At 51.1% G+C, this 13,926-nt stretch overlaps 5 protein-coding genes across 5 annotated transcripts; 3 read left to right on the top strand and 2 right to left on the bottom strand.

Moving 5' to 3' along the window:
• Positions 1-2,665: 2,665 nt before the first annotated feature.
• Positions 2,666-4,289, top strand: HOO65_040625 (Secondary metabolism regulator LAE1; the record flags this gene model as incomplete). Its single annotated transcript, XM_071002763.1, has 3 exons — positions 2,666-3,076; positions 3,163-3,903; positions 4,035-4,289. The coding sequence occupies 3 exons, from the start codon at positions 2,666-2,668 to the stop codon at positions 4,287-4,289; spliced, it is 1,407 nt and encodes a 468-aa protein (XP_070859468.1).
• Positions 4,290-4,750: 461 nt separating this feature from the next.
• HOO65_040624 (uncharacterized protein) lies at positions 4,751-5,485 on the top strand (the record flags this gene model as incomplete). Its single annotated transcript, XM_071000694.1, has 1 exon — positions 4,751-5,485. One exon carries the CDS (start codon positions 4,751-4,753, stop codon positions 5,483-5,485), a length of 735 nt encoding a protein of 244 aa, XP_070859467.1.
• Positions 5,486-5,588: 103 nt separating this feature from the next.
• On the bottom strand, positions 5,589-7,699 carry HOO65_040623 (putative protein C16C4.02c; the record flags this gene model as incomplete). Its single annotated transcript, XM_071002670.1, has 2 exons — positions 5,589-6,848; positions 6,944-7,699. 2 exons carry the CDS (start codon positions 7,697-7,699, stop codon positions 5,589-5,591), a joined length of 2,016 nt encoding a protein of 671 aa, XP_070859466.1.
• Positions 7,700-8,061: 362 nt separating this feature from the next.
• Positions 8,062-10,566, top strand: HOO65_040622 (H+/Cl- exchange transporter 3; the record flags this gene model as incomplete). The annotated part of the gene is made up of 1 exon (XM_071000693.1): positions 8,062-10,566. One exon carries the CDS (start codon positions 8,062-8,064, stop codon positions 10,564-10,566), a length of 2,505 nt encoding a protein of 834 aa, XP_070859465.1.
• A 292-nt stretch (positions 10,567-10,858) lies between these two features.
• On the bottom strand, positions 10,859-13,752 carry HOO65_040621 (DNA ligase 1; the record flags this gene model as incomplete). The annotated part of the gene is made up of 4 exons (XM_071002568.1): positions 10,859-11,395; positions 11,483-13,389; positions 13,460-13,620; positions 13,724-13,752. 4 exons carry the CDS (start codon positions 13,750-13,752, stop codon positions 10,859-10,861), a joined length of 2,634 nt encoding a protein of 877 aa, XP_070859464.1.
• Between the last annotated feature and the right edge of the window lie 174 nt (positions 13,753-13,926).

The following is a 13,926-nucleotide window of genomic DNA, read 5'->3' as shown; positions in this document are numbered from 1 at the left end:
TCCTGCTTTACTGCTGTCAGGCTCGGTCAGCCAAGGAAAAAGGAAGGAAGCTTGCAGAACATCCAGAAAAATAGGGCTATAGCTCCCAAGAGCTGATTGGTTGAATAGGGCAAGAGACAGGAGACAAGACAGCTGGCAGATATGCAGCCATGCAGGGTTATCAACCCTTGTACGATGAGAAGCCACGGGTTGGGTGCATCACGTGACAGGACAAACGCCCTAAACTGGTCTTTTTCTCGGCTTCGTGCTATCCGGGCTAGGAGAGACGGAATTTTCAAGGAGAAGACGAGACACGAGAAAGACTAAGAACTGAGGAGATCTAGGAGTTCAAGAAGGTGGGAGGGGATCAACAAAATACCAAGAGAGAAGAGACTAATCGAGACGGTCGGAGATATACAGCAGCAGAAGCACGACCACTAAGACCACTACTAAAAAGCGAGAGAAGAGCAGGAAAAAGGGGAAAGTGTAGGCAAGGTGCAATGGCAATTTTCCGGTGAATATTAACAAGGTAAGAACAATATATACTGCTTACGGACGATTATACATGAATATGTATATACAGGTATGTATATACTTACGTCCGATATCCACCATGCATATGCACAGGCACGCACATGCAGCTTGATGTGTAGATGCAAGTACCTCCGTATCCATTTGTGCCTATGTGTCTCTTGCCTAGGGGCAGGGTAGCACTAGTGAAGAGCCAAGACCGGGGCATATTCAAAGGCAGCGCAAAGGCAACGCATTGTTGCAAGATCAAAGCTCCTGCATTGTGCGGAACATCGACAAAAGAGATAAAAAAAAAAGAGGGGGAGGAGGAAAAGGAGAAATGGAGCGAGAGAGCGAGAGCGAGAGAGACGAGGATGAGAGCAAACAAGAAAGCCATTGATCTAGTATGCATGCTTGCCGCCGTCGCCGTCGCTGTTGATGCGTTTATTCGTTTTTCTTGTAGCCTAGGCGCTGCAATTCCAAATCCGCAAATTACCTTTTGCCCTACCTTTTCTTTTTCCCCACAAAGAGTGCTTAAAAAGACATGTTCGCCCATGTTTGTAGCGCACCTGCCCGTCTCCTTGACTTTTCCTTCTCTATTCCTCCCCCCCCCCCCCAGCCTCGCCTTCTCTACTAGTCCCAACCTCTACATGCAGCTTGCCTGGCCTTTTTAGCCTTCTCTCTCCTCCATCCCCTCCATCCCCTCTTATTGTCTCCTGCCCTTCCTCCTCTCTTCCTGCCTCGACATCCCGGCGCCTTGGCCCTTCTCATGCCTTACGGCCGTGAGCAAGCCTGGCTCTTTCCATATTCAAACGTAGGCAAGTGCCATTTTCCACTAATGGCCAGTTGTTAAACGGGCCTCCGTCCTTGGCGCCCCTTTGTAGCTTGTCCTGTACCCATGTACACACACTCACATACATGGTGTCTCCATCTCCAGCGGCCTTCCTTCCTTCCTCTTTGTCATCCTTTTTCCCTGTTGTTCTTGCCTTACGTCCTGCTTGATTTCTTTTTTGCTCCCGATTTTTCTAATGAGATACGGCCTGTGTAGCTCCATGTGGCCTCGGCTGCTCCCGGGCTTTGGTGGATTAGTAAACCAGTACACAAGAGCTAAGATCAAGATCTCGAGGTCTTTTTTGCCTTTATTTTCTGTCTTGTTTTTTTTTTCAACTAGTATATTAAATTACATCAACACTTCAAGTGATTCCTTTACTTTCGACTGTTTTAGTTCCCGCATGTTGTCTTACCCGTCAGCCTTGTTCCAAGTAGCGTAGTTGCATCGAATTACCACCTCGATGTTGCTTCATTGGTCCCCCCACTTCCAGTTGTAAACCTGTTATTTGTACTGTCAAAACAGCGGCAGCCAATTCGAGATGTAAGGAAAGAAGAGCCTTGGCCAGCGACAGAGCAAATTCAGGGACTTGGTACTTGGTTCCCATTGCGGTAGTAACATTCACAATTATATGTTTAAAAGCCTTATTTTTTTTTCCCTCATTTTCTTTTATCCTGAATTTTTGTCCCTCTAGTTCTTTCCTTGCTTCCTTGCTTGATACTTCCCTTAGCATCTACTTCCCCTCCCCCTCCCCCCCGCTTCTTGCTTGATTATCACCTGTTCGCTTCTCTGTCATTCCGTTTTGTTTCCTTCTCGCCCTTTTCGTCCCTCTTTTGGTCGAGTGCAACCTTGAAAAAAAAACAGAAATAAGAAGGAGCCATTGTCACGCCTTCCGGGTTGTTCTTTTTTCTGTCTCTTTCCTTTCTTGTTCTTTTCTTTGTTCTTTCCTTCTTCTTCTTCTTTTTCAAAAACCTTCCCTCACGCCTGATCTTTCCCTTTCCCTCCCTTTTTATTATTTACCCCTCCCCCTTTACTTCTCCCCCCCTCTTGTCCTCTTTTTCCTTCTCTAAGTCGTTTTTTTTATCTTGGTCTTGTGCCAGAGGATTTTCCTTTATTGGTGGTTTTTACATAGTTAGTACCTGTGCTCGTACCCGTACTTTTAGTGCCTTACAAGTACTAAGTACTTTCTTTCTAAATCCTTGTTGTACTTTTGCCATCCGGGACTTATTCCTCGTTCTTTTCCACCTATTTCACGTGCAAGAGGCAAAGTCCCTTGCATCCTGTGTTTTATCTTCGCCTCTATCTTGTCATTATCTTCAACCTGTGCTTCGGTTATCTAGGGCCATAATGTCTGCTCCTACCCCAACCACCGACCCTGTCCCGGCTGCTGCCACCACCGCTGACACTGCCGAGGAATCTACACCGGCTTCAGCCCCGGTCCCGGCCGAGTCTTCGGCTCCTGAAATTTCTACCAAAACTGCCCCTGAGGCTGCTGCTGCTGCTCCTGCTGCGACCGAAGCTCCCGGTCCGGCTCCGGCTGCTACTTCGAAGACTCCTGCAGCTGGTGCCTCTGATAAAACTGATGGAGATGTCTCAGAGACAGATGCTGAAGCTGCCGCTGCTCAGGCTGCTGCCCAGGCTGCTTACGATGCCGATACCTTGTACCTAGAGGAGCACATGCCTGAAAGACTGGACATGTCGACAACTGCCTATGGCATGGCTAGTGTGAATGAGGGTCATGTACCGCTGGATATTGACGTATGTGAAACTGAACACCTTAGACCAAGACGCTATGATAGAAAGACCACAACTTCTCTTACTAACTCCTGCTTCCCCACTCCTAGCACGATGCTTTCTCTGAGGGCAACGAAGGCTCCATCATCGACTCCACCTATGGCTCTGAAGGTGGCTCCACCAACACCGCCTCTATCTCGTCGTCCATCTTCCACTACCAGTACGAAAACGGTCGCCGCTACCACGCCTTCCGTGAAGGCCAGTACATGCTGCCCAATGATGATCGCGAGCAGGAGCGTCTTAACTTGCAGCACCACATTTGGCGCCTTATGCAGCATGGTGGCCTATACACGGCTCCTATCAAGGAGGAACCAGGCATGCGCATCTTAGACTTGGGATGCGGCACAGGAATCTGGGCAATCGAAATGGCCGACGAATTCGCACAGGCGGAGGTCTACGGCATTGACCTGTCGCCCATCCAGCCCGACTGGGTGCCACCCAACTGCCACTTCCACGTTGATGACTACGAAGATGAATGGACGTGGCGTGAGGACGAGAAGTTCGATTACATTCATGGTCGGGCGCTTGGTGGCACATGTGCCGACTGGACAGTCTTTTATCAGAAAATCAAGAACAACCTCAAGCCTGGTGCCTGGTGCGAGATCCAGGAGTACGATGCATGGGTGTTTAGCGACGATGATTCGTGCGATCGGGCGCGTTGGACGATGGACTGGGTCGATAAGCTGGACATCGCCTCTCGCAAGTTTGGCCGCACCATGAATGTGGCTCGCTTCCACAAGCAGTGGATGATCGATGCTGGCTTTGAGGATGTCCACGAGGAGATTGTGCGAGTAAGTTCTATCCTGTATCAATCTTCTTCGTCTAGCCCATTGTTTGAGGCAACCTTTCTTGTTCAAGTCTAGACTATGACTTTGTAAACACTAAAGATGACTGGTTTATTTACTAACTGTTTTTGTTCTAGATTCCCATTGGTCCTTGGCCTAAGGACCCCCATCTCAAGGAGCTCGGTCGCTTTGAGCAGATTCACATGCAAATGTCTGTTGAATCCCACACTCTGGCGTTGTTCACGCGCATTTGGGGCTACACTGAGGAGCAGGCTCGTCTACTGATTGAGGGTGTTAAGCGTGACTTCCGCAACAAGGATTTGCATCTGATTACGAGCTACCGCTTCATCAGTGGCCGTGCCCCCATGAACCCATCGACGGCCGATGCGTAGAACGTGGGTGAGTCGGAGCGTTAAGCTCTTTCGCCCTAGCTCTATCTAAGCAACCCCCTGCCTGGCCTTTGGTTACGACCTTCCACGCCTTGTTTATATTCAGTCTTGAAATCTACTGTAGTTATAGTGATGAACCTAGTATGAGGTCATGAATTAAAAAGAATATTGGCTGCGATAAACGTGCAGTTAAGAGCCGACTAATAGTCCATAAGCGTGTTTACGGTATGTGTTTTCCATGAAGTGACGTTGGGCAAGGAAAGTAGGGTTAGGTTAGGGTCGTATATTTCAAGGGTTACACAATCTCAAACGGGCCAAAGGTATTAGTACATGAAGAAAGCTCAAAGCTTAAGCTCAAGCCTAAGCCTAGCAATGCTTTTTCCAAGCCTATCACCACCTCCCCTTCCTTCCTCCCCTTTCCTTCTAGTTTTTGCTTTATGAACTTGGGAGCTTTTAACCACAATATGACGCTATCAATCGACGCTCTTCTCGAGCAATATCTCAGTCAGCTGGACCTCTACACACAACTACAAACACAGCTGGCTACAGCACAAAAGACCACGTTTCAACAGCTGGCACGCGCAAATTGGGCAGCGCAAGGCGGTATTCGCTATGGGGCTGACTTTTATGATGAGAGAATGAGGGCGATGCGGTTCGTGGAGGTGATAGGGCGGGAAGAGGCGGGCGTTAAAGTGCGGGTGGTGAAAGTGGCAGACAGAGAGGACAGGGGACACAACGGGAGTGAGGTTAAAGAGAACGAAATTGACAAAGACAGAGAAAAGACGGCTGAGAATGTTAATGGGGAAACCGCCGCAGATATCGCCAATGGAAGCGAGGTTAAGAGCGAAAATGCCGATGCCCAAGAAGGCCAGACGAGCAGCAAACCGGTCACGGCTATTGACCTTCGAAATCCCCTTCGTTGGTTTGGGTTGTTTGTCCCACCAGCACTCAAAGCGGCCCAGAGCCAGGCAATAGCCACTGTCGATTCCATTATACCACAATTGATCAATGTGCGTTGCGACCTGCGCCAGTTGGAAATCGAGATTGGCCGTGCACGGAAACAGCGGGCTAGGATTCACGGCAGAAGCGGAGAGACGGATGAAGAAACCAGCAGTCAAGAGACTGATGTGACTGAAGTGGCCGATACACTGCAGGGAATTTCATTGGTTGGAACCCCAGCCGAGACGGCGGCTAGATGATCTCCAGGTCTTATTCCAAATAAGACTTTTTGTCTATGACGAATTTTTTAATCTATAGTTTCTCCCCCTCTCTAGTTTGCTACATCACTCCTTTTCTTTACTCCTATTGCAAGCCCTTGACTGTTGTCCGCACGTCCTCCAATGCCTCCCAAAAAGGACCGTCCCTTTCTACCTTTTCACGTAGCCTTGTCTCTACTTCTGCTATTGCGGCTATCGAATGGATGTACCGAGCCCTCTGTATCTTTGAAGCTGCTACCATTAAGGCTGTAGCTAGCTGCAGTGCCGCAACTTGTGCTTCCTGGGTGTCTTCGGCCTGTGGCTGATCAGGCACATGCCATGCAGCTACTCGTGTGACCATATCCAACCACTCATCACATACGCTGCTACTGTCCGTCTGACTCGCCTCTACTAGTGCCAGCAACACACGCACGCATCCAGTAGCCCTCCGGCTCTCAGCTGCGGAGATATTGCCGCCACCGTGGCGCCCTGAAGACGCCTCAAGAATGTCAATCAGATCGGCTGCCAGCACGGCCCAGCCGCTATGCTGCACAAATGCCTCACGACCCTCGTGCAGGGCCATCAGCGGCTCGAAGGCAATCAACACCGAGTCTCGGAAATCAACACCAAGCTGAACTGCTGCTGGGTCATGACTAGCTGAGTATAGCTCTATCAGCATATCACTGAGTCCAACAGCACTGCGAACCAGCGCTGGCGCATCGTCTTCGGCTAACCAGATAGATAGTGTGCGCAGCGCGGCCAGGATAAACGGATCTGCGGCTGCGTTGTCGCTAGCCGAGTCCCATGCAAGGGTCCGAAAAACACCCTCGGCGGCATTAGAACGTGCTGAGGGGTCGAGACCCATGGCACCGGCCACCGAGGCATCCCACCGATCACGCAAGTATTCTATAGTCAAGGTTAAAGTTTCCGTGAAAGAGTGGCGGAGCTTGAGAAGCAGATCGATAGGGAGCGTCTCAGCTGGCAGAGAAGCGTTTACATGGGGATCTGGGTCAACAAGACGGAGGAGATAGCCGATGAAGGTCGAACAGACATCATAAGCACCAGCGAGACGGGCTGAAGTATTAGCATACGTAGGGCTGTTGAGCTGGGAGAGGAGAGAGGGGCATGACGAGCGGATGTCGATGAGGAGCAGATTGATAAACAGAAAGACAAACGGCTTGCTGGATTCTGAGACCGAGGCTGATGGCACGAATAAGAGTCCCGGGACTAAACTTGGAAAAGCATGGATGAGCGCGGCCGCTGAAAGCGTATATGCCGAACGGCTTTCAGCCGAAGGCCGGCTGAGGACAAGCTTTTGGATGAAGGTGACAAGCCGTGGGAGCCAACGTGGGGATTGTGGCAGCATCTAGGCAGGATATTAGCGAAACAAGAACAAAGAAAGTCAGAGTGTATGCAGAATAAAGCTCAGACGATTACGGGAGCCCAAATGCGACAACTAACCTCAGCATCAACACGCGGCACAACCTCAGCCACAAAGCCTAAAAGAGTCGCTCCATCAGTGCTACTAAATGCTGCTACAAGACTCTGCATGGCGACGTCAATCTGCAGGATTAGCTGCTCCCGCAGCCCAGCATCGCTCGTTCCACTATGGAGGTTGTTTAGTGCTGTCAGCCAGGCGACTGAGAGCACCTGGAGTGCTGCAGGATGTGCTGGCGCAGCTTCTGTCAGGCTAGATATGTCATCAACCGCAACCAAGGAGGCAGCGCCGGGAGCAGAGGCGACAATGAGGCTTAGAGTTTGGAAAATGCGCTGGGCCGTTGGGATTGCTTCGGGTGATGCCACTCCAGCTGGCGTTTGCTCATCAGCACAGTACAACACAGCTCGCACTAGTGCCGGCACGCGAGATGTGACTTTTCGTTTCTGAAGAGCCTCGGTCGGCAACAATGATGCAAATACGTGTAGCACACCGACGGCCAGACTAGCCATCTCCTGAGCTTGGCTACTGGCAGGCTTGTCCCCCCTGCGTGCCCCAGCCCTAAGCAAGCGGTCTAGAAATGACGCCGGGATGGCATCCCAGAGCTCTGTGATGCTTTCCGGGTCGTCGCGTACTGCCGGCGAGTTGTCTAGGATAGAGTGTAGAAGGGCCAAGCCAACAAAGCGGGAGGTATCATCGGCAGCACTAAGGAGGTTTGTTGCTTGTGAAAGCGATGACACGACGGAAGGCTCCGTGGAGCCAAACGGAGAAGACTCGGCCATTAGCGAGTATCCGAACAGGCAGTGTGAAAGTAATAGAAAGAGAAAAATAAAATGCAGACACTCTCATGAGTGCTGTAGAGTAGAGGAAGGACTTTGTTCTCATATTAATATATTAGGGTTATAATATAGGGTTATAAAATCAGGTCAGACAGACGTCGCCAGCTGGCACAAACATGGAACAGCAAAGCTCAAGCAGCAGCACATCGAAAGCTAACGAGCATCAACGTATTGCCACAATTCCCTTAACTACCCTCCTGGTATGACTTGCATATAGCTTATCTACTCGTGCTTTTTTTGTTTTTATTTTTTTCTGCTTAGTTATTCATGTTGCCCTTTCACGCTCGATTCACGTTTATCTAATGATGTCAGCTGCTGGTGCCTCCTCGTTGAACCACTCCGGTCCTCCGAGTCGCGGCCGAAGCAGCAGCAGTGACAACAGCCCGTTACAGGAGGCTTTTGGGACTCGGGGTCATGGACTGCCCGACTCGGCCCGGAATTGGGCATTTCCGGCTTCGGCCCCGGCTTCTGATGCAGCCCGCCCCGACCGTGCGGCATATGAGGATATGACGGCCATCGACTGGATCTTGGAAAAGACCAAAGAACGTCAACGCTTGCGCATGCTTGGCGGCATGCCAGGGGCTGAACGTGTTGGATTGCGCGGGTATATTGCACAGCTGGCCGATGCCAGTCAGGTATGGCTTGTTCTGATTGGTACGGGGCTAGTCGTTGGGGCCTTAGCTGCGTGTATGGACGTGGCAACGGCATGGCTAGGCGATCTAAAGATGGGGTTTTGCACGGGAGCTGACGGAGGGTCCTTTTTCCTGAATCGAGACTTTTGCTGCTTCGGATACGATGTCGATGTGGGCAAAAAGTGTGCGGGCTGGCTTAGCTGGTCCGAGGCACTACATATGGGTACTAGTCGCTCGGCAATTGGCTGGTTGGTCGAGTACAGCTTTTTTATTGCCCTGTCGGTTCTCTTTGCCTATATGGCAGCCTGCCTAATCCGCCGCTATGCATTCTTCGCCAAGCATTCGGGTATCCCAGAACTCAAGACCGTGCTAGGTGGCTTCGTCATGAACGATTTTCTCGGCGGCTGGACCCTAGCAGCAAAGAGCTTCGGCCTATGTCTAGCTGTGGCTAGCGGAATGTGGCTAGGCAAAGAAGGTCCGCTAGTGCATGTAGCATGCTGTGTGGCGAACCAGTTTATTCGGCTTTTCAAAGCTATCGATGCTAACGAGGCCCGGCGTCGAGAGGTTCTTGCTGCGGCTGCAGCTGCTGGAATTTCTGTGGCCTTTGGCTCGCCAATTGGCGGCGTGCTGTTCAGCATTGAGACGCTATCGTATTTCCCTGATAAGACTATGTGGCATGCTTTTGTATGTGCAATGACAGCCGCCGTCATGCTACAAGCCATTGATCCGTTCCGGAGCGGTAATCTAGTTTTATACCAAAGCAGCTACACTGTCGATTGGCACGACTTTGAGCTGGTGCCATACATGCTACTTGGGATCTTTGGTGGGCTTTACGGAGGGCTGTTTGTGAGGCTGAATATGGCTGTGCAGCAGTGGAAAATCCGACTCTCACATTCTAGTCTACTTCCAAGTCCCGTGAAACAAGTCGTGCTTGTAGCCTTAGTCACTGCCATTGTGAATTACCCTAACTTCTACATGAAAGTGCCGACCAGTCGACTCGTGCTCAACCTGTTCACTGAATGTGCACAACTTCTCGATGACGATGTTGGGTTGTGCAAAACCGGCGCTGCCTCGGGAGCCACCGTGGTATTGCTTCTTTTCGCCGCCGTACTTGCTTTTGCATTGACTGCCGTCACCTTTGGGCTGCATGTTCCGGCTGGCATTCTGCTCCCGTCTATTGCTATCGGTGCGCTAGTTGGCCGTGCTTTCGGCATCGGCATCGAGCTATTTGTCCGCGCAGTACCGGATTCGCTGTTTTTCGCCTCCTGTGCTCCCGATGTGCCCTGTGTCACTCCCGGAACATATGCCGTAGTCGGCGCAGCGGCTGCTCTTGCTGGCGTTACGCGCATGACCGTGTCTATCGTGGTCATCATGTTCGAATTGACGGGTGCCCTAACCTTTGTACTGCCCATCATGATGGCTGTCATGCTGTCCAAATGGGTAGGCGATGCGCTATCCGAACACTCCATTTATGAGGCCTGGATCCGATTCAACGGCTACCCGCTAATTGCTTCGGAGGGATCTGCATCTTCTGCCGCAGCCCACGTTCCACCCGGCCGTGCTGTTGATCATATGACTGCACTAGTTGACCTCCATGTGCTTCCGGCCACGGGCCACTCGATTACATCTCTGCAACAAATGCTAGCCACGAGCTCCGTGCAAGGCTTCCCTGTTGTTGCCGATATCCACTCAGCTGTTTTACTAGGTTATATATCACGCACTGAGCTCGCTTCTGCGCTAACATCGACATCGCTCAGGCCCGAGACTCCGGCATTCTTCGTGGCTCCCGGGTCTAACATCAATAGTGCCCTTGATCTCCGCCCGTGGATGGACCAAACCCCACTGACGCTCAGCGCCCATGCACCCATGCAGCTTGTCGTCATGTACTTCCAGAAACTTGGTGTTCGCTATGTCTTGTTCGTCGATCACGGCATCCTACAGGGCCTACTAACCCGCAAGGATGCGTGGCACGTGCTCAATGGGGATGGAAGGCAGGAGAAACAACGAGCAAGGCGTGAGGGCGATAGTGGTGATGATGATGGCGATGATGGCGGACAGAGCGTGGGCTTGCTTCGTGGACAAGCTGATAGCCCCGATGCTAGTAGCAGAGGCGAATCCACGCAGCAGTTCCAGCGGGCCCATTCGATCGTGTCGGAAAGCGGCGGGCCATTGCTATAGAGGCCGGTGCTTTTGGTGTTTTTTGTCTGTTCTGTTCTTGTTACAATAGTGATTGTTACTCTTCTTGCTTGTCCTAGCGAAACTTGTGTCTTAATAAATGCACATTATTCTTAATGCATCTCTCCTATTTGCCTTTCCCTAACCTTGTGCATGTTCTCACCCTCTCCGAGTATGTCCCTCATCTTTGTGATGCAATATTTTCTTATTGTTGACAACATGGCAAGTAATTAGTTTGTTCTACATTAATCGTCAACCGCATATCCAACTTGTCGTCTCCCCCTTTCCCCTTCTTCTAATACTCAAAATCATCATCTACAGATGGCCCTTTATTCTTCGTAACGCTTTCCTGCTTGAGATACATCTCGGCGACCTGGCGACTACTCGTAGCCTCATCCGGCTTCTTATCATCGCGCACTTTTATGAAACGTGGGAAGCGTAGTGAAATGCCCTTTTCGCCGGCCGGGTCAACACGCTCATGCATGCCGGCCTTGTAGCGCGGTGATAGCGTTAGATCGGCGGTCTTGACCTCCCAAACAAAGCGTGGCTCGAACCACACATCGGGTTGGTGCTGGCTCCCAGTTGCATGTGCATAAAATGGCTTGGCCCGGTCAATTACAATTTTTGACAGTTCCGCATGAAGCTCTTCCAGCACTTGCTCGCTGAAGCCAGTGCCAATATTGCATACGGTCTCATACACCTCCGAGGATGGATTGTAGCAGGCAAGTAGAAAGGCGCCATAAACGGAAGTCCGCTTGCCCTTTCCATGGTAGGCGCCAAGCACAACAAGATCGAGGGAATCGCCAATGCCCGAGAGATAATCCTTTTTGATCTAATATGGGTAAAGAGAAAAAAAGGTGTTGGTTAGCTGGGGCCCTTGACAGAAAAATCGACAAAACAAATATCTTCCTATCCTTACCTTGAGCCAGTTCCGACTGCGCTTACTGGGCTCATACCCACTCTCAGTGCCGTCCAGCATCTTCACCATCAAGCCTTCACATGAGGCCTTGACACTGTCGTCCAGAAACGTCTGGATATCCTCAAGCTCGCGCGAATCCATCGATGTGGCCAAGGCAAACTCGCCCTCGGTGGGCACTAGAGCATTTTTAAGAAGCTCCCTTCGTTCACGCAAGCTCTTCTCCACTACAGCCTCGCCATTGAGATAGAGTAGGTCAAAGGCAAAGACACACACTTTGATCTTGACGTCCTCGATTTTAACGTCCTTTTTCTTACGCGTCATTAGCGTCTGAAATGGTAATACCTTCTTCTCTGCTACATCCCAAGCGACTGTTTCACAATCCAACACGAACGATTTTGTCTCAGGCTTGATCCAAGCGTGCAGCCGGCTCAGGATATCGGGGTACTTTTTCGAGAGATCTTCTGAGTTGCGTGAGAAGATTGCCGTGATTCCTGTAGCAGCGGCCTGTGTGCAGACCGCCCCTGGGGTGGCTTTGAGAATATCCATGTGAGCATCCTTGGCCACATAGTGGATTTGCGCACGCTCGCCATCGTATTTGAACTCGCACGTAAAGGTCTGGTCAGTGAAGCGGTCGAGCACCTCGGTGATGGCCTTGGTTGGCTTGGCCAGCATAGGCTTCAGTGGCACTCCAGGTCGCAGTTTGCAATGTTCTCTAAGGTTCATAATGCCATGGGCCAGCATGGCTGGTATGATGACATCATAGCTGGGAAGCTCGCTGTACACTGTCTTAAGAATCTGCTCAGCTTTCTCCAAATCGGCCGTAGACGGAGTCTGGCCCTTGGCTTCGGCTTCATGGCAGACCATGGCCTGAGCTAGCGAGACAATTACGGTGCGTTCGGCGAGACCAAGTCGCAGCTTGCCCTCGAGGAAGCGCACAATGAACTTAGCCTCACTAGGCCCACCCTTGTCCTTAGTGATGTCGACCTTTCCATCGTTGTGTGAGTCAGCAGCAGCCAAGAGTTTCTTAATACAGTCAACCTTCCGGCCCTGGACTCCAGTGCCCGACATGGTTGCGATATCCATAAGACCCTTATGTATACCACGGACCGTTAGCGGCTTAGGCTTGAACATTGTGCGTTGTGTTGCGCGGCTCTTGACAGCCACCAACCCCAAATCACCGATCTCCTTTTGATCCTGCTTGATAACGGCCAGACTGCGGCCCGTGGTCTCACCAATAGACTTCATGATGAGTGATTCACCAATGCCCAGCTCTATGCCAGCATAGTCGGGGGCAAGCTTGTTGATCATGAGCAGAACAGTGGGGAGAAGATCATTCGGCGTTAACCGTAGAACCTGACGCAAAAACAGAGAGCAGTACTCCATAATGATCAATCGCTTAGTAGTTAGCTCAACCAGCGAGAATGTGGTGCACAGGGCGGCATATGGCACAGGATCTCCAGCCTTCCAGTCTGGGTATGGAGTAGCCGTGGGAGGGGCAGTTATGATTTTGGCCTGGACAGTCTTGCGTACAGCAACATCGACGATATCGTTGTCGCTGCCAGCCGACTCAGCGGCTGAGATATCCGCGGAAGAATCTTCCTCAACTTCTTCGGCCTTAACGGATGCCACAATGGCAGCTTTCTTTGGAGATTTTTTGGGAGAAGCAGACTTTCCGCGAGATTTCTTAGGAGACGAGGAAGAGTCAGATTCCACCTCAGCCTTGACCGCAGTCTCAGTTTCGGCGCTCGGCTTGGCCTTGGCCTCACCAACATCGGCATCCGATTCATCGGAATCCACTCGTGGGCGCTTGCAGCGCGGGCGTTTTGAAAGTGGCCCATCTTCCATTTCAGCATCCGATCCGGGGGTTTCCTTTTTGGGGACTGTCTTGCGGGAGCGCTTTTTTGTTTCTATCGAGGGAAGGCTATGTCAATACGGAATGCTCCCTAATCCAAGAAAACGAAGACAGAAGCGGTGTACCTTTCTCGGAGGTAGTGGACAGTTCTGGTGAGGCTTCCTTGTCCGTTACCAAGGCAGCATCTGGGACAACATTTTCCTTCTTGGGCTTGGCCTTAGTTGAAAAAGAGAGTTTCGTTTGTTGCTGTGGACCCCGAGAGCCATTGGCGTTGTTGAAGAACTTGCTGTGCGAAGAAAGGGGGAAGGTCAGCCAAAGTCAGAGGCAACAGACAAAAGAACAGTACAAGTCCAACACACCCCAATGTAGTTTGCGAGGGCTTAACATACCCTAAGGTGGACTGCTTCGGCGGCGCCATGACAACTGGGATAGTGGCTGGGTAAGAATAGCAAGCAAGATGAGTGTATCTTGGAATGGAGTACGGAAGCGGTGGCTCGGACAAGCCAAGCAATGTAGAAAGAGAGGCAACTGAGCGACAGGCACTAGCGACAAACGGATATTTGGTGCGTCTCTGACGATTTAGCAGAGCCGG

This window comes from Ceratocystis lukuohia, assembly GCF_044167205.1.
Source record: "Ceratocystis lukuohia strain C4212 chromosome Unknown Supercontig4_pilon, whole genome shotgun sequence".
NCBI lineage: Eukaryota > Fungi > Ascomycota > Sordariomycetes > Microascales > Ceratocystidaceae > Ceratocystis > Ceratocystis lukuohia.
This window is presented reverse-complemented; position numbering and strand designations above follow the sequence as displayed.